The sequence below is a fragment of the Scomber scombrus genome, chromosome 7, assembly GCF_963691925.1.
Source record: "Scomber scombrus chromosome 7, fScoSco1.1, whole genome shotgun sequence".
NCBI classification, from domain to species: Eukaryota; Metazoa; Chordata; class Actinopteri; order Scombriformes; family Scombridae; genus Scomber; species Scomber scombrus.
The window spans coordinates 15701008-15723054 of record NC_084976.1 but is presented as its reverse complement, the minus strand read 5'-3'; the positions used below and the strand labels follow the sequence as shown (position 1 = coordinate 15723054).

The 22047-nt window shown below is 38.8% G+C and overlaps 1 protein-coding gene across 2 annotated transcripts in view; it reads left to right on the top strand.

Moving 5' to 3' along the window:
* Positions 1–6278: 6278 nt before the first annotated feature.
* Positions 6279–22047, top strand: part of creb5b (cAMP responsive element binding protein 5b) — a 39641-nt gene continuing 23872 nt past the window's right edge. The window contains exons 1-5 of one of the 2 annotated variants that reach the window (XM_062422711.1): positions 6279–6355; positions 11989–12066; positions 12598–12691; positions 14442–14563; positions 16450–16607. In XM_062422711.1, the coding sequence (XP_062278695.1) occupies positions 12013–12066; positions 12598–12691; positions 14442–14563; positions 16450–16607 (428 nt within the window). In that variant the 5' untranslated portion in view covers positions 6279–6355; positions 11989–12012. Of the gene's footprint in view, positions 6356–6576; positions 6779–11988; positions 12067–12597; positions 12692–14441; positions 14564–16449; positions 16608–22047 lie in introns of those variants that run through there. The other variant, XM_062422712.1, reaches the window with a different exon arrangement.

Below are 22047 nucleotides of genomic sequence, written 5' to 3'. Positions count from 1 at the left end.
GCTGCGTCAAAGTAGCAGCTGGAGAGAGACGACGAGATCGGAAGTAAAGAGGCATGGCCTTCATATGAAAAGTGCAAACTGTACACAAGTATACACATATTTTTATCTATTAATAGTGAACTATATACACAAAATCTTACATTTTCAACCAACAGTTTTCAGTATTTATCAATCCCTTAATCATATCTTTAATCCTAAAATCATCTTTAATGATTTTTTTGGTTTAAAATGTACAAAACACTACTTATACTAGGTTTAATAATAATGATGATGATGATTTTAAAGTTAAATAATGGTTTTCTAGAGCCCAAAGTGTAACAATTGTTATTAGGACTATTGTGGCCACTTACCTGCCTAAAAATCACTTTAAATTACATCTGAACACACTGTGAAGCTGCAACCATAATTAATCAATAACCATAATTCAACTCAGCTAAATTTCATGTTATTCTAGCAACTAACCCAATTATAATGGTAAACCAATGAATCAATTAACAATTTCAGCATAACTTACCTAAATATCACGTCACTTAGCAACCACTTTGTTAAGTTGCTTTTTAAATGACTCTCATAATAAGATATAATTAAACAATTTACATTTTATAAACATTTTAAGTGACTGTTGTGTCTACCAGGATACATTCTCAACCAAAATAGTGAATTTATCAAATGAATAAATGGGCAGAAATTGTGGTTCATGGTATGAATAAATAGAGCATATCAGCAATGGTACAGTTTTTCTAAAGGCTATAGGGAAGGATTTCCAGTGCCTGATGCCAAAGTGAAGATGAAAAAACAAATCTTTACGTCTAAATCTGTTTGAAAAATAGGAATGCTGAGTTTGATTTGCTGAGTTTGATTTGTAAAATTTTGAGAGGAAGTTGTATTTTTTAGATTTTGTCTCACTTGACACATGTACTCAATGTATTCAGTGTTGACAGGATGGAGAAGAAAGAGGGAGGATCAGGAACTGATTGGCATCATCACTAGGAAACTACCTACTGAATCCTCTCACCTTTTCAATGCCAATGTCACATGTCACAATTCACACAACAGTCCAACAAAATTTTAACCTGGTGTTTTTCCTCAATTCAATCTAAATCTGAATATCTGTCTACTTTTAGTCTTTTTTTCACACTGAAATTAACTATACATTTTTTTTAAAAACAATATGCAATTATCAGTATTTTTGTCTGTTTTTCAGTGTTAGTGATACAGTTGTGTCATGGAATTGGGGGACACCCTTAGATCAACAAGTAGGTTAAAAAAAATGTTATGGCCACAGTGTGGCAGTGTTGGTCAGTACATAAATGTGTGTAATGTTTTTGTTCAGGTTCAGTATCATTAAAACCTATTCATACAACATGAGTTGATGGCAGGTTAATTTTATCATTCAAGTTTGTGGTAGAGACTGGCTGGAAATATGGATATTATGATATGTTATGTGCTGTTATCAAAAGAGGCCAATTTCTATATGAATTCAATTTTGAATGTAATGTCACAGAAAATAAACAACCATTGGTTGTGGGTGCAAATTCCTCTTAAAGTACAACTCAGATTAACAGATATTTAATGTCACATTAATTACAAAATGCTAACCTGTTTTTTCCCCCATCTGTTTTCAGTGGACAGAGGGAGTGATGCACAACGTAGATGTATACAAAGATTAAAGCATATCATCTATATGTAGGAGGTGAGTTAACAGTGAGTATTTAGTTATTTTATACGTCTATAAATGTAGTATGTCTTTCTACAGACGCAGACCAGCTGCAAATGGTCCAGAACATGATTATAAAAATACAAAATTACAGTAAGAAGATTTACTAACTTTGACTTCTCCAGTTACTTTTTTTTTTGCATTTGTTGGCATGGCTGTAACCTTGAGTCTGTGCCTGGTTATGGTGTAATGGGTCATCACTGGGCCCAGCCCATTTTAAGATCAGGCACCACAGTGATGGTAAAACTATTTTTCCAGTTATGCTTGACAACTCTGTGGGATATTTTTTGAAAGCATTACATCATACAGTCTCTTGTTTGAGGAAGTTGATGGGTCTGTTTGAAACGCTGGCACTGCTGCCAGTTATTTATCAACGCTTCATTTTCGATGAGAGTTGCTACAACTGATCATCACTCTTCAGTTTGTTATAGCCCATAAACATAAAAGAAGTAATAGATGCATTTGTCATTTCAGGCACTAGAGATTTACTGAATAGATGGTTCAGTGTGGAGATACATGCAGGCAAAGTCACGTTTCACTGCTGTTGGTAATTGACTAAACCCTATTGCCCTCTGTGAACTACCCAACAAGTTTGAGCTCTCCAACAACTGAAATACTCACTGTTAAATAGCTCGATACACTCCCAAATGCTACAATAAAGAGAAGCCCCTGAATCCTTCTTTTATAATTTCTCTGGTTTGGTGCTTCTTTGGGCATGTATTCAAGTTCAAACTATCATCATATTTATTTATGCATATTTAACAAGGACAAACTAAAACTATAAAAGATATTGCTGTTCTTATGATCCATGTATATGCCACTTTTCAAAATCACAGTCAAAGAACACTTTGCACATCAATATTATAAATATCTCTCTGCCATAATGTAGACAGCTGACATACAGCAGCCTAGTCCAGATGACTAAAGAGCGATGTATCTACCCACAAACGGTTAGCACAGAGGGCATCATGCTGCACTATTATAAATCTACAGAACAGTCACACAGACAGCAGCATTCACCAGCCACCTAATGTAAATGTTACAGGGTTGAGTGTTTGAGTGCAGGGAATGTCACTGAGGTTATCTACTGGGAACCTCCCAGCATGTTTTGTTGAATTAGGCTTACAGTTCCACCAGGACACAAATCTCCCACTCCAGTGTTTTTTTATTTATTGCAAAGTTGTTGTTTTTTTCTTTCTAGAGACTCAAAATGATAAGATTAGTCAGTAACACATATATTAAACTGTTAAAGTACAAAGGCTAATTTGATTGTTTAAACAAAGTATATACACGGTTCCCAGAGTTTATGTTGAAGTTAAACTTAAGATTTCTACAAACTTAAACAGAATTTGTATGACTGCACCAATGGTTTGCTGTATACTGGAGCAACATATGTTAGATCAGAGCATGAAGAATGAATTAATGACTATGCAGTGTTTCCTGATCTCTAACCTCAGTTAACACTTCTTACTCATCTCCACCTCTTCAGCAGTCCTGAAACCAAGTTACATCAACTATGGGCTAAGTCTTGGGGATTTCTGTGACTTTTTAAATACTTGTTAATCAATCTTGGACTAGTTGTATGTATGTTAGACAGTTTCTCAGCCACCCTGCCCCAACAATAAGAGATGTTACAATAACAGCAACACTCCCACAGGTTAGTGGCTTGAAGTTGAAGGACAGTCAGTTAGTGAATTCGTAAAGAATCCTAATGAATTACCCAGAAAATGCAGCAGATTAGTTTTGCTTAATTAACAGTGTAATTCAAGAACTAGATCACTTTACACAACCAATGGACTTAAATGTCTATCTGAAGTCTGGCTATTTATAAGGTCTGAGCCGTTATTGGTTTAAGATGTTGTTTCCGTTCTTCCACAGTATTTATACCAATAGCAAACACCAAATCAGCTTGCATGTTGTCAGAGTGTGATAGGTTGATTCTGCTGAGTGAAAACTTTAATGAAATATATAATAATTAAAAAGCAACTTGGCATATGTCTTTTGGGGAAAACAAACTTGATTATCAGCCACTGTGAGTATTATTTGATTTTGATCTTACATTTGATTCAAATTTCTCAAAGTTTCTTACCTTAAATTGAGATTTTTTAAATTTTAAATATGTCTGTCTTTCTACTCCAGCACACTTACACTTAAGATACTTAATGATATATATCAGAAGTGAAGAAAACAGAACATGCAGTCATATATGTAAATTGAAATGTTACATGAAAAAAGAAAAAAAGACATTAATCAAGGCAGCCCCTTTCAATCTTTGCTGATTGTACAAGTATTTCTGGAGATTATACAGGTTTTTTTTCAATTTGTTTGTATGTTGTACTGCATGAAACTACTTGTTTTTTTTTAGCATTTTGTTTAGCCTGCTGCATCGTTTGTAGCTGGTGCAACAAAGCATTCTCAGAGGTGCAAATCCTCCCAAGGTGATCTTACTCAAAAGCATTGCACAAAGGCAAAATAATAAAAGGTTTAGTATAATATAGATCAAATCTGCTTTAGTGTGGGTCACTGACCCAAACTGTATCAGCTCTTTCCAACCTTAATAGTCCGCTCCTCTGGGAGCATAATATTTGGATTGGTTGGGTAATATATTGGCAATAAAGAGACAAAAGGATGTCATAAACGTTGATTAAAGCTCCGGTTAAAAGACAGAGGCGGAGAAGCTCTGAGTTATGAGGGCTTTTCAGACTGCGTTATTGTTTCAGTGACAGAGCTCTTAGTGCGTCTAGTGGAGTGGTCGCAGGCGAGTGGTAAACATCCCTCAGTGTGTGAGGAGTCATTAATCCCTGGAGCCAAAGATGGCTTCACTACCAGTGTCTGTGGCCTGAGAAATCACAGCCAGTTGGCACCAGCAGGTCACACAAAGTGTCAACATAAATGGTTTGTACTCAAAAGCTGTTTAAATCTCTTCTAATGTGCTGCAGCTAAGGCTCACATTTCAGACAAGACTGTGTGTTTCACACGTCCCAATTTATTTGCATACAAAACTGTTAATGATGCATGGAAAATTATATATCTATCTGGATGGAAGATTATCTATCTATCTATCTATCTATCTATCTATCTATCTATCTATCTATCTATCTATCTATCTATCTATCTATCTATCTATCTATCTATCTATCTATCTATCTATCTATCTATCTATCTTTCTATCTATCTATATGTACACATATATATATATATATATATATATATATATATATATATATATATATATACATATATATATATATATATATATAGCACAGCTTTAATTATTTGGAATATGAAAACTGTCACCATGGCTGGATTACCAACATTGCAAAGTTGATATCTGCTCCAGACCATCCTGGCTTAATGTGTTCACACTGGTTTGTGCTACTTTAAGTTGAACTAAAGCACAATATAAGCTCATATGATAAGGACAATACTGCTGTATTTTCAAATAAAAAAAAGAGGGTGCTATGCATCAAAATCTACTTGTTAGACATTGGTTATCTATAGTTTTGTGCTGGCATGATGCATCTTTCACAGTTAATGTGTTTGATCAAATGACCATGTAGGAGGTCTGGGGCATGTAATATCCCAGCGTAGACAAAGTGCACACATTTGACAGAGGTGGCTGTCCAGCTGTGGACATACAGGTGAGTCATCATAGCTTAATATTGCTTAAAACACCCTCATGAAACGAACAAGAGAAAAGGCAAATACTTTATACTTCTTTCCTTGTGTCTAATTAATCCAATATGTCTTTTCCACAAAAGACATTTGGATGTGTCACAACAGGAAAAAACACAGGTATAAATGATAAAAATTAATGATGGTTGAATTCCATTTAACTTAAGTTTCACATACTTGGTATTGTGCGTGCTGGACACATTGTCATGGCTTACTGATACACTTGAATAGAAAGGAGCCATCATTAATTTTATGAGTAACATGTGCTTTTCCCCTAAGTGTCTGCTGTGAAAATTACTATTTTACAGGGATATTTGGTAAGAGTGGCTCCTTTGTTTATGATCAAGCTGGGAGTATAAATAAAAAAGGTGAATTTTCTCATTAGTATGAGTCAAATTGGCGACACACATTTCCAGTAGGCTTGAGGATTTTCTTTTTAATTATTTTTTTTTTCGTGTTACGGGATGAAGTGTGTGATTGAATTTGTCTCATTTCATACACTCACACACAGTCGACTGAAGTCACTTTGCATATGGGACAGTTTTGAGTGAGAGGGAGTCTGCAAAGTGCAGTTACTTATTTGCATGGCTAATTGGTCAGATCTGGAGATCCAGCTTTTTTGCACCACACCCACTTCAAGTCCAGCAGTGTCCGTCCATGCCTCTCTCTTGTGTATGCGTGCGTGTGTGTCTGTCTGTGTGTGTGTGTGTGTGTGTGTGTGTGTGTGTGTGTGTGTGTGTGTGTGTGTGTTAGTGTGCGTGCGTGCGTGCGGGTGCGCATTTGCAAACTCCGCCCCGCTCGCGCCGCCTCCAAGCGGACCGCAATGATTTAGAAGTTCAGGAATCCCACGTGACGTCACCCGGGGGTGACGTTATGCTTCTCTAAATAGATCGTATTGTAATCTTTTCTCAGTCCAACGTGGTTTCTTCTGAGAGACTGCTTCACATTTTCTACACTTGTTTGGTAAGTTGAAAACCTTACACGATCACGCAGAGGACGGTGCACGCGCCTGTGCAGGTTTGTTGTGTTTGTTTAAAAAGCGATCCTTGTTACTTTTTCTCCTCCTTTTTTTTTGTTCATGCAACAGCTTGTTTTGTTGTTCGCTCCAGTCTTGGGACGGGATGTTTTTTTTCTTCTCCTCTCTTTTTAAACTAATTGATGCATGCAACTAGAAGATTGAAAAAGTATCCGTTTATTAGAGTGGCCGCATTGTCATGTCACTTCGGTGTCGGCGTGTTGGTCTATTTGACTGTTGACTGTTGTTGAAGTTGAACGCGGAGTCAAGTGGCCGCTGCTGCTCAGTCTGTCAGGTAGCAGCAGAGGAGACAAGTCTGCAGGAATTCATCTCAAGCCCGACTGAAAAACAGAGAGGAGGTTATTGCAAAGGTTTTTCATTGCATTTCACACAGCTTTTCTTTTTCCTGCTGTTTTTTCTGTTTTGTCCCAAAGCTCTACAGCTGGCTGCCTGCATCATTGTCATGCCTGTCCCATGTCGAGATACGCAGAGCCGGTGTGTGTGTGTGTGTGTGTGTGTGTGTGTGTGTGTGTGTGTGTGTGTGTGTGTGTGTGTGTGTGTGTGTGTGTGTGTGTTTGTCCCGGCGTGTTGCGGTTCACCAGTGATCGTCTGGAAAATGATAGCCCGGTGGTTTTTTGCTGTCATGTCAGTTTAAAAGAAAAGAAATGATTGTCCTGCTCCGAAGAAATGTGCGTTTCCATTTTCTCTTGAACAGCAGTGTGACCAACATTACGTCATTCTGCAGGCCAGTCGATATCTGATTAACCGCTGAGATGTTGAGGGTTACTTTTAGGAGGGTTGTGCTGACGAGGCGCGCTTTGTGGCCGCGGCTTGAAAAAACACAACAAAGATGTTTTAATCATTTGATTACTCTCCGCTGTCATTATGTTTATGTGGCACATTATCAATAACCACTTGTTTCCCATGAACGCTGCTTTAGTGCTGATGAATTATTGTGCAGGCTTCCAGTTTTATTCCTTGTGTCCGTTTTGGTTTGTTGTAATATTAACAGTCTGACACCTCATAATAATAACAGCTTTAAGTTTGATTATTATTTTGTGGATAGTTAAAACAGAATTAGACGGCCTTTTGTGGTGGAAAAAGACAAAATTCCCTACTGGACTTCATTAGAATCAGGCGAATCTTTATAAAAGACAGTTTGAGAAAAAAAGCTGAAAACAGATACTTGTCAAAAGTTTTTGTTTGTTTTAAATGATCTTTTCCTATTAGAAGTTAACAAATGCAACTTAGAATTATCTTTAAAAATAAATAAATTATAATAAACCATTGCTTAGTTTGTTGAAATATTAAAAAATAAATAAAACTAAGTAACAAATAATTAGATAAGATAAATAAATACAAAATAGCAAGTTCTGTAAAGTTACTGATGCCACATCAAAGTTACAGGATAACTAGTGTTATACAGTAACCTTGATGCAGATTTAATTCTTCCCATATTTCCTACAAGTATTCGGCTTGAATGTGATCCAACTGCTCACTGCAGCAATGAAATGTGACCTGCAATGAGTTTATTTGTTGATGGTTGTTGCATGTGCCCAAGGTGAAACATTCCTCTGCTAATGATTGCACTAATGTAGAGGAGGGGGGTCAAATGACAGGAATCATAACACCAGTCATGAAGTTCAATCAACAGTTTATTTCATTTCATTATAGGCAAACATGCTGCATTTATGTTGTGGTTTTGAAGTGTACATTTTGAATAGAAATACAATCAAAGGCGTTTTTCTCTTTTCAAGAAATTGTATACAACTTAATCAAAGACCAGAACAACGTTAACCCTGCGAGATTTACATGTGTGGGAGAGAGCAGTAATTGATAGCTATTGAGGTTTACGTTTTGACAGTCTTCTTGTCACACATTCAGTTCAAGAGCAGAGGTTCAGGGCAGACGTAGTCTTAGAGGGCCATGTTCCCTGCCTCAGGGATCGCTGTGATCCTACCTTGAACTTGTGCTGTCAAAGGCCTAGGCTATGGGGAGCTGGAGATTCGAATTGCTGCGCATGTTTATGCTTGCTTTAACCCCATATGCCTTTGCACCCCAACCCCTCTTTTACTTACCATATTGTTTAAATTCTAATATGCGGTCTACCTGGAGAATTACTCCCCAGTTCCTCTTGAAATCGAACTCTGGACCCCTAATCCTTCCCCTCGCTCACATCAGGACATAGTTAATGTAAAGTGTAACCAAATTTCCTCCGCTAAACTAAAACATCTATATGAGAACCAAGTGCCCCTTCCAAGGAAAGGGCGTTGAGTACTGATAATTGGAAGTGTGAAAGCTATTGGATATTTCACAGAAGGCGTTCACAGAATTAACCGTTAAAAGTTTTGTGCCTCATGTGGTTTGAATTTGCTAGTAAATGTGATGAAATGATCAAGCCTGATTTGAGGAAAAGGAAGTTAAATTCTTGCATTCTGTCCTAATAGTCATGGAAACACTTTGTCTTTCTTGTCATGGTTTTTTAGATTTGTCAGAGTTGGTGATTTATTGTAAAGTTCTAGATGAAGTGACTTACTTTAAATGAATTCAAGAAGAATGCATGAATGACTGTAGCAACAAAAACTGTACTAAAAGCAAACTGCATATGAGATGAGAATGGGGCTTAAAATGTTGATTCAAGGTGAACAACCAGCTGTGTGTCTTGAGACTTTTGAAGCACGGAACTAAATGCATGCATCATCTGTCTAGTGTGGCTTTAGAGTTAGGACCAGCAATGTTAGCCATGTTTGTTGTGTCAAAGGAGACCAGGTGAGTTTTTAGGGGCCCTTTAGAAGAGACGGCAGGAACTGGTGACAGAAAGAGAGACCAGGGCTCATTTGCTCTCTGACAGAGAGACCCTGTCCAGACCCTGTTCTGCAGGCTCAGTCATGAAGTACAGCTTGTTAGGAAAACAGCACTGCTTAGCATAACACAATATTTGAGTGTTTTGACTGTGCTTGAGGAAATAGTCTGTACCCATGAAAAAGACACACATGTACGTAGTGTATGCAGGTATTCATGTTTGACACGTGACACACGGCACTGGCTTGAATTTTTTGATGTTTCTCAGTATTCGTGAGTTGATAGGAAAGGCAGTGAGTGATTCATTTCTGTATTGTCGATGTTTCAGTCATCGCCAAGAGCCTACATGATAAATAACCATACACTGTTGCATCACAACTTTGAAGCGTCAAAAATAGAGATTTATAGTGTTTTTATGCCATCTTTCCTTATGAATCCAGGTACCTTTTGAATTGTTTGTAAAGGCTTAATTTATATATTAGAGCACAAAATGAGTATATTCAATAAATCATTTACTGCTTTCAGTGGTCCCTGAACATCTGGAGCCTTCGTGTTTGGTGTTTGAATGCTCTTCACTTTTTTGCACGTCCCATAGCAAAAGACATGCGTGTTCGTATTGAAAAATAGGCCTGTTAATACTGCTGGTTTGGAGCTGGTGTTGGCCCATAACTGCTGTGCTGTTGCTCGGAGAGAGAGAAGGAGGAACAAAGACTACCTTAATTCTTGTTGTTGGACATCTGTCAGAATGTGCTGCATCTGTAATACTTGCATGATGTGACTGCTTGCTTAGACATTGTTTGTCAGTGATAGTACAGTGTACAGTATATAGCATTATACTAGACAATCAAGATGTCAAAATATGCAACATACACTGTGGCACAACAGCCAGCAGTAGCCAAGTATGATGTTAGAGACAAAGCCGGGGGATTAAGTGAAAAGAATACTCAAATATCGTTTTTTCCCCCTGTACTTTACTCTGCTGAGTATAATAAATATTTTCAACAAAACCCATTTTTTTAATAATTTAATAAAATAAGCTAAACTTTTCAAATACATCAGAGTTTAAGGTTGTTTTAAAATGTACATCTTAACAAGAATTTTGCTTAAATGAAATGCAGCTTTGAGTTATTATTAGTATTATTATTATTGTTCAGTTATTCAAACTATAATGGAATGATTTAATTAAGGAAATCAAGTATTAAAGAATAAGTAATTAAATAATCTGACTCAGCTTTATTAGCATTGAGTACCAGACAGCTTTATGTATTCTCAGTATTTGAAAAATACAGATGGATCCTACCTCCTAAATCATATTTTTTCCTCTCTAGAATTATGCAAATACATGTCTACTTTTTGCCTAAAGGTTTGAACAGCAGTTGCTTTTAGCAGTAACAATTATGTTAGTTATAAAACTTTATGGTTAAAATGCGAGTGAAGCATCATGCATGCATCATTGCATTGACTGAATGAAATGCACATCAAAGCCTATAAATTGCACATCATTAGCCTTCGTTTGATATTAAGAAGCAGTTATAATGCACCTGTCATTTCTGTTGTTTTTCTCACTGAATATGTGCTCAGTGTTTTTGAGATATTTTTAAGGTGTGTTTGTTTGAGTTTCTATAAGTGAGCGAACAGACAGGATAGCATTCACAGAATTTGTAGGCGTTTCATTTTTATATGTCTTTGGTTTGTGGATTTTATATTTTTTTTATATAAATCATAGGTATGAGAAATCCCCTTCTTCTGGGAAAGTTTGTCCTCTCTTTCACTTTAAATTATCAGAGCATTTAAAACGATAAATGAAGCTATTTTACATTTGACATGATGCATTGCTATGGCGGAAGGGTAGTGAGCAATTACTTACAAAGCACACATTTGGCAGCAGCAGCAGGTAAACAAATATATTGTCCTTGTATTTGTGGGTTTTAAAACTGTCTCTTGTGTTTAAGGCTATTTTTCAGCAAATGAAACTGCACCTTCTGCCTATCCCTGATGCTGTGCTACTCTGTCACCACTTCCTTTTTTCGTTCTCACCATGACATGTACTTATAATCAGAACAGAACAACTGAATTAAATCTTTAAATGATTGCTTTGTGACTGAAAATTAAAATATCATGTCAACTGAGATTTAAGTAACTTCAATTAAACATTTAATTTGTAGTATAGGCAAATTAGAGAAATGTTATGTTTTCACATATAGTAGGCAGAGCAATGCCAGAATGTATATTTGCCAGACCGAATTCTGTCACTTTGTGGTGACAATAAACATTTGATGACAGATGTTTAATTGTAAATTTCAACCATTCTCATTGTTCCAACCCACATTTAAGCTGAAATCCATCACAGTTGCCCCAGAGGTATATACATACCTCTGTCGGCCAGGCGGAAATGAATGTTGAATGAGTTTAACAACATTGCTACAGTGTAGCAGTACATTCCTTTTGTTGATATATAAATGGCTTAAGAGCAAGTTATATTCAATTTGATTATGTTTAATGAAAAGACTAATACAACTATTTAAGTATGTTGTATTGTTTAAATAATGTTATAGTTCATAAAAGAAGTGTCAAATTCGAATCCAGTTTCACTTAAAACACAAAATCTTAGCCTTAATGTAATTTCAGTGAATCCTAGAATATTATAATGTGACTGTAACTGCAATGGCAATTTTATGTCATGGGTAACACAAAGAGTTTTCCTCTTGGATGCTGTTGGGGAAACTTAAGTCATTCACTTCCTCTCTTTGCTTTCCACTTTTGTCTCTTTTTTTTGTAGCTTTATGAGAAGTTGGCCAGAGTAATGAACTCAGACCAGGAAAGGCCGTTTATTTGCAACGCTCCTGGCTGTTCTCAGGTGAGTGTGTCAGGACAAATCAACACCACACAGTGCGTGCGTGTGTGTGTGTGTGTGTGTGTGTGTGTGTGTGTGTGTGTGTGTGTGTGTGTGTGTGTGTGTGTGTGTGTGTGTGTGTGTGTGTGTGTGTGTGTGTGTGTGTGTGTGTGTGTGTGTGTGTGTGTGTGTAATATGAAGAGGAGTAGAGTGTCCTGAGGAGTAGATTACTGCCTCATGCATCAGGGAGAAACAGAAGAGCATGGAGCTGAGTGAAACACAAACTGTAAATAACACTGCAGGTGTAAAAAAAGTGCTCTTTGAAGTCATCACCAAGACTGATGCTTTTTTAGGATGTTTAAATGTAAAATATGTCATATTGGATTATTTTATATATATATATATGTATACATATATACATATATATATATATACATATATATATATATATAATTATGTATAGGTTCATTTTTAAGTTTCATAATGGGTTGATAGAACATTTATTTTCCTTTGTACACATAATTGATATAACACTACTTTAAAAAAAATCCACAGCGTTTCCCGACCGAGGACCATCTGATGATACATCGACACAAACATGAAATGACCCTTAAGTTCCCCTCCATAAAGAACGACAACATGTTATCAGGTGAGTTACGGCTACATCAATACAAACTTACACAGTACCTCAGGAGGGTTTATTTGCAGGTGTGTGCCTCTGTGACTCATTCTCAAACATACTTGTCTATCATCAGAAAACCTTATGGCTTGTCTATACCAGTTGTTTACAGTAAGTCATGTGACACACCTTTACCTTGCAGCTCAGCTATAATCAGTGCATTTGTGTACACTTTTGCAGGAAGAAAAGATGCTGATGGTGTGTATAAGCTGTAGATAACATACTGATCTGCATTTTAATCTACTGTTTGAAAAGAAACATCAATTTCTTAGTCTGTGTACTGCATATCTAGGTGTCAAACCAAGGGCAATTCATAAGTCTAGATAATCCATTTCTAGAAATTGTCCTGCCACACTAGACAACAGTACTCGCTGGTCTAGCCATGCCACTGAGATTGTGTCTTCTTTATTATTTACACTCATTGGACAGCAGGATCGGATTCTCTAGGCCGGGTGTCCTTATCGCCTGTTGTCTGAGTTACAGCTCTGGCCATCTCTCTTATTGAGACCTTGGACTCAAGATAAAACCATCAGTAGTTATACTGTAAGTCAGTGGGGTCAGGACCCCAAAAAAGGCTCTTTGGTTGTATCAAGGTAGGACAAAATACTGTCCCATAAAGTTACATTTATTTTCAGGCTTCTTTTTCTTGTGAAACACTATAAATTATTTGAATGAATCAATCTGACAAGGAAAAATTATCCTTTGGTTGAGATATACACCTTTTGTCAAGGGGTTTCAAGTAAGACACTGCTGTTTATTAGAAGCTCCCAAAGGTTTGGTAAACACTGCTTTGAGTCACATTACTGTTAGAGGTCAGCCACAGATGTTAAAATTCTCTTAGCTGGTAGGCCAGTTTTAAAACTCTTTGCACTGTAATTTCTGACCTCATCATCACTTCCTGTTGCTAATATTTTCATTGACTCATAGGTGTTGTCCTCAACTAAAAATTGACATTACAAATGTTTTTATTTATACGAATTACATTCTCAGCAAAATGGAAAAAGAAAACCTTAAACTGTATTTTGGGCACACAGGTCATCGTGAAAGTTTGAGTCAATCCCCAGTCTAGCCAGAATGGATAAACATGCCATGAAGTATGCTTTTAGCCTTTGAAACAAGCCTGATCCCAAAATCACCTTCAACTGTCTGAAACCTGATCTGTGTGCACCCCCTACAAAGTCAAGTTGAATACCACGGCTTGACTGAGCTCAACAAATGAGACCCCCACTCACTAGGTGGGATCTGTACTTTATCAGCTGAAATGGGGCCGTCAAGAATAGTATCTCTCTCTCTCCCTAACAGTATGGAAGTAATGCTTTCTTAAAATCATTGCAAATACTTTATATACTTAATATTTTAATGTATATTCTGTTTTTTTGTTTTTTGTCTTTTTTTTTGGATCTCAATCAGCTTCCATAAAGTATTAGTTTTCATATAAACAAATAACAGTTATTAAAAATCATGCAATGTAAAAACAAAATCAACTAAAAAAAGAGACTTAGACATTTCAAGGGTAAACAATACAATAAAAAAAAATAAAAAGAAGCTTTAAATAAAGAACAGAAAATAAATCCCAGTCATGTGGTGGCATTTGTTCTTTATTTCATATACTGCTCTATTGTTTTCCACATAATCATGGTGTATGTACAGCCTAACAAACAAGCACTGCTAACAATAGTTTATATTAAAACTGTACTTGTTTGTTTTCCTTGATTTCCAGACCAGACGCCAACACCAACACGCTTCTTGAAGAACTGTGAGGAGGTGGGATTGTTCAGTGAGCTGGACTGCTCCATTGAGCAGGAGTTTTGCAAGGCCCAAGAGGAAGAGGACAGTAAACAGGTACTGCAGGAATAGAGAACAAAGCCTCAGGTTAAAAATAACCCCAAAAAAACAAAAATGAGGTGAACCCAAGCCACAGCCCCCCACAGGGGTTAGGTCAGGTAGTTAGGAACTGCTATTTGCTACGATCATTGGTCATGTTACAAACAACAGCCCACAAACAATGAAGTGATACACACTATTTAAATAGATTTATAACACCTCAACTTCATGTAACCACACTTTGATCACTTGATAAAGAGCTGATAACCACAGGTGTGTATAAATCATCCAAAGCATACTTCATGTGTTGTATGTCTAGCTCTTGTTGTGCCCTAAACGCTGGATGCTCCCCCTCTCATCAGTCTTGTTGACAGTGACAGACAGAGTTAGCAGGTGGAGATTTGTCACCCACCACAGGTGAGGAGAAGAGAGATCAAGTTCTCCACCTGAAACTTCAAACAGCTCTCCAGCCATACTGTCTGTGAGAGAGTCCTATTTCTTCCCAGACGTAAAAACAGACCCCTTGAGACAACTTTTGTGGAAACAATAAAAGACCTGGCCAGACATTCACGCATGCGAGGAGAGTCGCAAAGCTTTGAGATTTGACAAAAGACCTGATCATTTATGCATTATAGATCTGCCCTAAGGCACCTTCACCTGAAACATTCATGTTTCAGGTGAAGGTACTAGTCAAATAACCACAAGACAGACTGCTTATCTAATGTCTGGAAAGATGTGCATGCATGCTGTAGCTAAGCTTGTCGTCTGGGTGGTTTTGCTCTGGTGCTTGTCTGTGCTCAGGTCAGCCATGTCTAGCCTCCCTAGTCTGTGTGGTTTATGATGGGAGGCTCTGCTAAGTCAGCAGGAGGCGAGTCAGAGCAAGACTCTCGGGGAGTGAGGAGCACAACAGGCAGAGATAAGGAGGGAAAACATCAAAACTTCAGGAAAACAGCAATTGTCTCATTTTAATGAAACACAGTATTTCCATACTGTACAGTACAGTATATCCATATGCGAAAACTAATGCAAATATGGAGCATTGATTGATTCAGTTGTATGGATGATCACTGAATTTCCTCAGATATATTTTGTGGTCAGTACCTGAGGTGAATCAAATATTTTTTTGAATCCAGCGACTGTCTGTATTCTCTTGTTTATATTGGTTCATTTCTTGTGTCTGTTTCACATTTGAATCATGCAAATCACTTCAAGTTGCCTTGTGTTTTATGCCAAGACATGTGAGTGAGGTTTGGAAATATGTTGTTCCTTGCAGCACAAGGTTATTTTTAAATATACTGTATATGCCATTACATGTAACAGAGGTAAAACAAACAAACCGCCCTGCTGGGTAAATAACAATAAGAAACCTGGTCTTCATTAGACTGCACTCAGGAGAAAATAGTTCATCATTACTCATTCAAGCAGGATGTATAGTGCCCAAGGCTAAACAGTTATTTTGCTAGAGTTGTGCTGAAAATACAACTTACTTGCAAGAATGTGACACTCTTGACAGATTCTGTGGCGGCTGTGGCTCAGGAGGTAGAGCGGTCGTCCACCAATTGGAAGATTGGCGGTTCGATTCCCGGCTCCTCCAGTCCACATGTCGATGTGTCCTTGGGCAAGACACTTAACCCCTAGTTGCTCCCGTTGCTGTGCCAACGGTGTATGAATGTGTATGAATGATTAGCTTCCCCTGATGTGCAGGTTGGCACCCTGCGTGGTAGCTCCTGCCATCAGTGTATGAATGTGTGTGTGAATGGGGTGAATGAAATGTATTGTAAAGCGCTTTGAGTGGTCGAAAAGACTAGAAAGGCGCTATATAAGTACAGGCCATTTATTTACCATTCTTAATTCTTTGAATAATGTTTTAATGCTTTCTCTTCTCTTCCCTTTCCACGCTGCAGAACATCTCACTGCACGGCCAGGCAGGCCAAGGCCAGCACCAGCAGTCCCACTCACGAATGGGCAACCACGATACCAGCATAGTGATCCAGCAGGCCCTGCCTTCTCCTCAGTCCAGCTCCGTCATCACTCAGGCTCCATCCACTAACAGGCAGATAGGGTGAGTACAGTTGGAATTTAGTAGAGCAGAGAATGTAGGTTTTATGAGTAATGTAACACATAGAGGGAAGAACATTTTAGTGTTTTTATATTTACAACTCTTGCATAAAGTGAGTTTTTATTCTGTTATCAAGGTGTACAAGCACTTTTAAGAACTGCTGACAGACTGAAAATTATCTGCGAAGTGCAATGATCAGAGTCAGTTATGCTCTCACCTCAAGTGCGCCCCTGTTATAGCGACAGCCTCAGGCTTGGCCTGGTCCCTTTGTGTCTGTGCCGATTGTCATCCCTCTGTAGTCTCTGAGGTAATGTCAGAGTTTTGTTACATTTGGAACAGTGTGTGTGGGGCTTGTGATTCATGTTTTGCTGTTCATTCAGTATTGTCCCACAGCAGAGCATGCAAAAGAGGGTCCCAGAGGACAAGATGAGATCATTGTCCACCGTGACTGCTTTTACAACGGTTTAGCATTTCATGCTCTAAAATAGTTCCTTTCACTGTATGGGAATGGCAGCCACAACCTTAGAGCTCTGCTCCTCTGATACCTTTGCACGGCCTGCTTCATCATTTACCTGCAGTATTTGGTGGTCCAGGAATAGTTCATCAAGTTTAAAGCATTTGAATTCATAATCAGACCCCTGCACTCAAGGTTTGTATGTTCACACTACATGTGGTGAGGCTGTGTGGGGATTGATTGTACTCAACTGCCTCCCTCTGCTGGCATTTTGTCTTTATATATCAATAACACATTCATTACCACACAAAAACATATACAGACTTTTCTGCTCTTATCCTTATGAGGACCCTCCACTGACCTATTTGACTCCATGTCCCTTAACCCCAACCACCTTCAACCTTGTGCCAGGCCTTTGTTACTGTAAACCAGGCCTGTGGCAAGCAAGTGAGACACTGAGATGGCTCAGTGTTAGGCCTGTGCTGTGTCCTGTGTAGATTTACAGCTAGAGGAGCTAGTGAATATTGGATGGGAGGCCCATCACTAAGCCTGACTGACACCCCGTCAGGCTCTTTGTCAAGGATAGGTATGGAATTTCATCTCCTTGGAGGAGCAGCAATCACTGCCAGTAACAGAGACTTTGCTGGGCCTGCTTCACCTCAGTTTACCTGTCATTAAAAACTCCTCACCTTGCTCAAGTACAGACTCACCACTTTGCTTCTATTTACAGTCGTTTATGACAGTACGCAAATCCTTTACTGATTTGTTGAGAGACAGGTGGTTTTTACAGCTTGCACATACAAAAAACACATCTCTTGAAAATCAGAGCTGGTTTGCTATGTATTGGTGGTTGCCAGCCACAGAATGGCACGTAAACACGAAATGGCAATAATGACACATTATTTCAGGCAGAAGCCGGCATGTGCTGAAACTGCAGAGGTGTCATTTGTTTGTTAGTGTGGTGAAGTCCTAACACATGAATAGGCAGAGTAGATTTACACAAGAGAAAACTAATCTGGAAATGTTCACATCAGCAGGAAAATGGGTTGAGGAAACCCCTCTACAGAGAAGCAGGGCTTCCACAGGAAACCATTAGGACTTACCAAAGGCTCCATGCACAGGGTCTCTCCACAGGAACTTCCTACACACAGAACAAGGCGGACACTTCACAGGCTAACTGTGCTCTGTCCAGGTTGAGAAAGAGTTAGACAGTCTACTGAAGGTCAGATCAGTGGCCGTGATAATTCACCTCTTGTCCTGTTGAGGTCCTGTAATTGTCCCTGATATATTTTGGGTTAAGAAAAGCCAATCATGTAAATGTAGTTGTTTTTTAATCCACTGTGACATATTTATTGTGCAAATGTTTATACTTAATTAAACCAAAATCACTTGACATGGGAGTGAAACAATAAAGAAACTATTATCGTCACCAAAAATGCAAAGGTTTGTGTATGTAATCATTGCAAGCCTTTACTGTACAGCTTTTAATCTTTACACACTTTATGGAGCTCTCTGTAGAGAATATATCTGTGAATGAGAAGAAATCACCAAACAAAGTCAGTTTAATCTTGGTTCCATCTGCTTCCTTGGTCTGTTCCTAGGCTCTGCTCAACACACAGCGTGAGCATCCAATGAATTAGGATAACAAGTCATTTTCATTGCTCCACAATGTTTACTAAAGAGCTTTGAGGCTTAGAATCAATTAGGATTGGCTTTCCTCAAGTCCATTTACTTTAGGGGTGAGCTGGGCCTGCAGCTGTGAAACCTGAGGACCTCTCTCTCCCTCTCCTTTTCTCTCTTTCCTTCTGCTCTGAGTCCCTAAACAAGGTCTTTGGGGAGCCACACTGACACAAACCAGTGTTAAAACCAGGCATATGAAACCAGCCAGCAGATCTTAATGTCACGGCTATCATTATCATACAAAGGGAAGCGGCGTCCAACAAATTTGAATTCTCTCTGCTTTTCAATTATAAACATCTGGCACTGAGTTATGTCAGAGTTAAATGTGTTGGACGTTACTAGTCAACCATATGAGATACAACATTCTGTCGAAACCTCAACCTTTTGACTCGTAAGAGGAGATGTGCAGGAATATGGGTGTGGGCACAAGGCACTAAAAATGACATTCTTCTATTCTGGCTCTGAAGAGAATTCCAGTCCAGTCGTTTCCATTACATAGCACAATCAACCTGAATGCAGCTGGGTTAAGTGAGGAGTGATTACAGTACAGATGTGGTATCTGATCATCAATTTATAATCATGTGGTATTTAAAAACTTCTCTGGAATTTGGCTGTGTATAAAAACAGGTGCTTTTATTAAATCAGGGGGTTCTTTATCAACCTCAATGGGTAACTCTTAAGAATGTTGAGGACTGTGTGAACCTAAAAGGTGCAATCCTCAAAACCACTGACGGTTGATGTGAGACAGTTTTGGTTTGTCACTACCTCTCTAATTTTTTTTCTCAGTTGTTTCCAGAACTCCATTTTAAAATAGAACTTTTTTACCAGTTTATACTTGCACATGTGTATTCCCTTCAATTTCCCTTCAAATAATCAGTCAGTAGAAGAACAACTTCATAAATCAAGGTTGTATCTCTAAATTAACTGTAAATTTGGCTTGTGTCTCACCAAGGGGGACATTGCGTGCAACTTCATGCGTGACTGTCACATTGCTCTGCACAGCTCTGAAGGAAGTCAATTTGTGGTTTTGTTTCCCATGCTGCTTAAAATGTAAAATATTTTTCACACCTCGGAGTCAACCAGCTACGTCTGGTCCTTGTTTTTGCCATTAAAGGAAGTTGCACAAATAGATGTTCATGCCTTCTAAACGTTGGGGTTTCATGCAAAGCCCAACTGTAGTGCAACATCAGTTTTACTAACCACATTTATATTTCTTGTATCTTAATATACACTGTGATCATCATATCAGTCCATGATCTTTTTTTTCTCTCTCTCACTTTATATATTGTTCTTCTGCTATTAGTGTACAACGAATTAACGGTACCATAGTGGTGATGATTTTATTCCAGGATGCAATGAATATTACATTTTCATAGATTGCATAACACCTTTTCCCATGCTTGTAATGAAACGAGTGTGCTCATAGTATTTCTCCACCCGTTGTGCCAGTGCCAGAACAAGACATTCTCTTCAACGGAGAGAGTTATGCACTTTTCATGTTTCCATGAACAAACTTTGACCTCATGAACTTAACAATTTAAACAAAACTTCCTTTATTATTGTTTATGATTAGATTGCATTCAGACAGCAGTGATAAGGAGAGAGGTCCGCCCTGAATGCAGGAGCACAGGACCTCTGTAAAATGCATGAGGTGTCCTCATGCTCTGACTTGACAAATGCCCTTTTCCATAGACAAATATGGGCAATAGTCAACCATGTATAAATTGTAGGGGTAGCGCATATGGAGTAGTACCAGGCAGAGAGAGCAGAAGAACAAATAAACAAAGGTACAGAAAAACAAAGGTATACAGTGCAATCAATTACAAATAAAGGAAAGAGAGAAAAAGAAAGAGAGAATGCAAGATGTACATCTGACCTGAATTAAGATGAGCTCATTGTGTACTGCAGTGGGTTTAATAGTGCGTTTGTAGAGGAACGCCCAGACTCTGTTCCCTCTCATTCCAGCGGGGCTGTGTCATCCCTGCCCCGGGGCCACCACACATGCAGGCTCCTGCACAAGCAACTCACACACAGGGACATGCCTCACAGCTCAGGGGAGCGCAGGGATCACAGCGCAGGGAAGTGTGGAAAAGGGGGATCAGAGGTGGACAGAGGAGAGGAAGAAAGGGATCAGAGGTGGATGGAGGAGAGGAAGAGGGGGATAGGAGGTAGATGGAGGAAAGGAAATTAAAGATTGGGGAGGGTGGAGAGGAGAGGCATCAGATGTGGAGGACATGGATAGATGGCTAGTCGGGTGCAGGAGAGGATAAGAGACTTGTCTGCACAAGAAAAGGAAAAGATAGATGTGAGTGTGGACAAATGGGATCAGAAGAATGAAGGTGTGGGGAAAATGCACTTAGATTATCAAAGGAAGTCAGAAATGAAAAACTGAATGATAGACAGAGAGGTTAGACTGACAGTGGAGGACATGATTGTGGTGGCAGGATGAGAGGAAGAGAAGTTGGATAAAAATGCTAATAAACAGTCAGGTTTTAGTAGGTGAAGGATGAACTGTCATTGGAAGTAAAAGGGGCAGTACATGCCAATGCCAGTCAGGTGCTGCAGACAGATGGCATTAGGATGTAACAAGATGACAGAGTTGTTACTGTTGAGTTTTTCTGATCCAGCAGTGATAGGAATGTACTGACATACTTTCTGCTTTCGTTGAAAATGAAAGACAACCCATCCTTGTTGTCCTCAGCCAATGGCATATCATATTTAGTGAATAAATCCCACAACACTAATAGGCATCAGACAAACATTCATCACCATTCCTCAACTGTGCTTTGGCATGGCTTTACTCAGCTTGAGTCTCCCTAATGAGAGGACACCCCATCCCAGATCCATCCCACCAACCCATGCAGTGTAGCACCCTCCCAGCATCCATCCCTCCTCTGGCCCGCTAATAAAAGTCAGCCTGTGTCGTAACCCATTAGGGCTGATTTATTTGATCAGATTCGTATTATTTCCTCAGTCCAAACCCCATGGCACTCTCCTCCCACCAGTGATTAAAGGCAGTAAATCAGGGGCAGGTCCTGTGTAGTGTTTACTCAGAGAGCCAGGCAGCTGCAAGCTGTTTGAGGCCCTTGTTTCTCTCTCTGTTTACCTCTGTTCCCATGGTGACTGCACCACCGTCTCCCGAACGTCTGGAACTTGGCCCTGGGCTGTTTTGGTTACGTTCGAAAGTTTTTTGCTGCTGTGTCTACCCAGAGCTCGCAGTGACTTCACCCAGCAAGGAGTGAGCGCAGCGATGTTGGACGAGTCAAGGAGGGAAAGAGAGGGAAAAAGCAAGAGGAGGAGAGGAGGGAG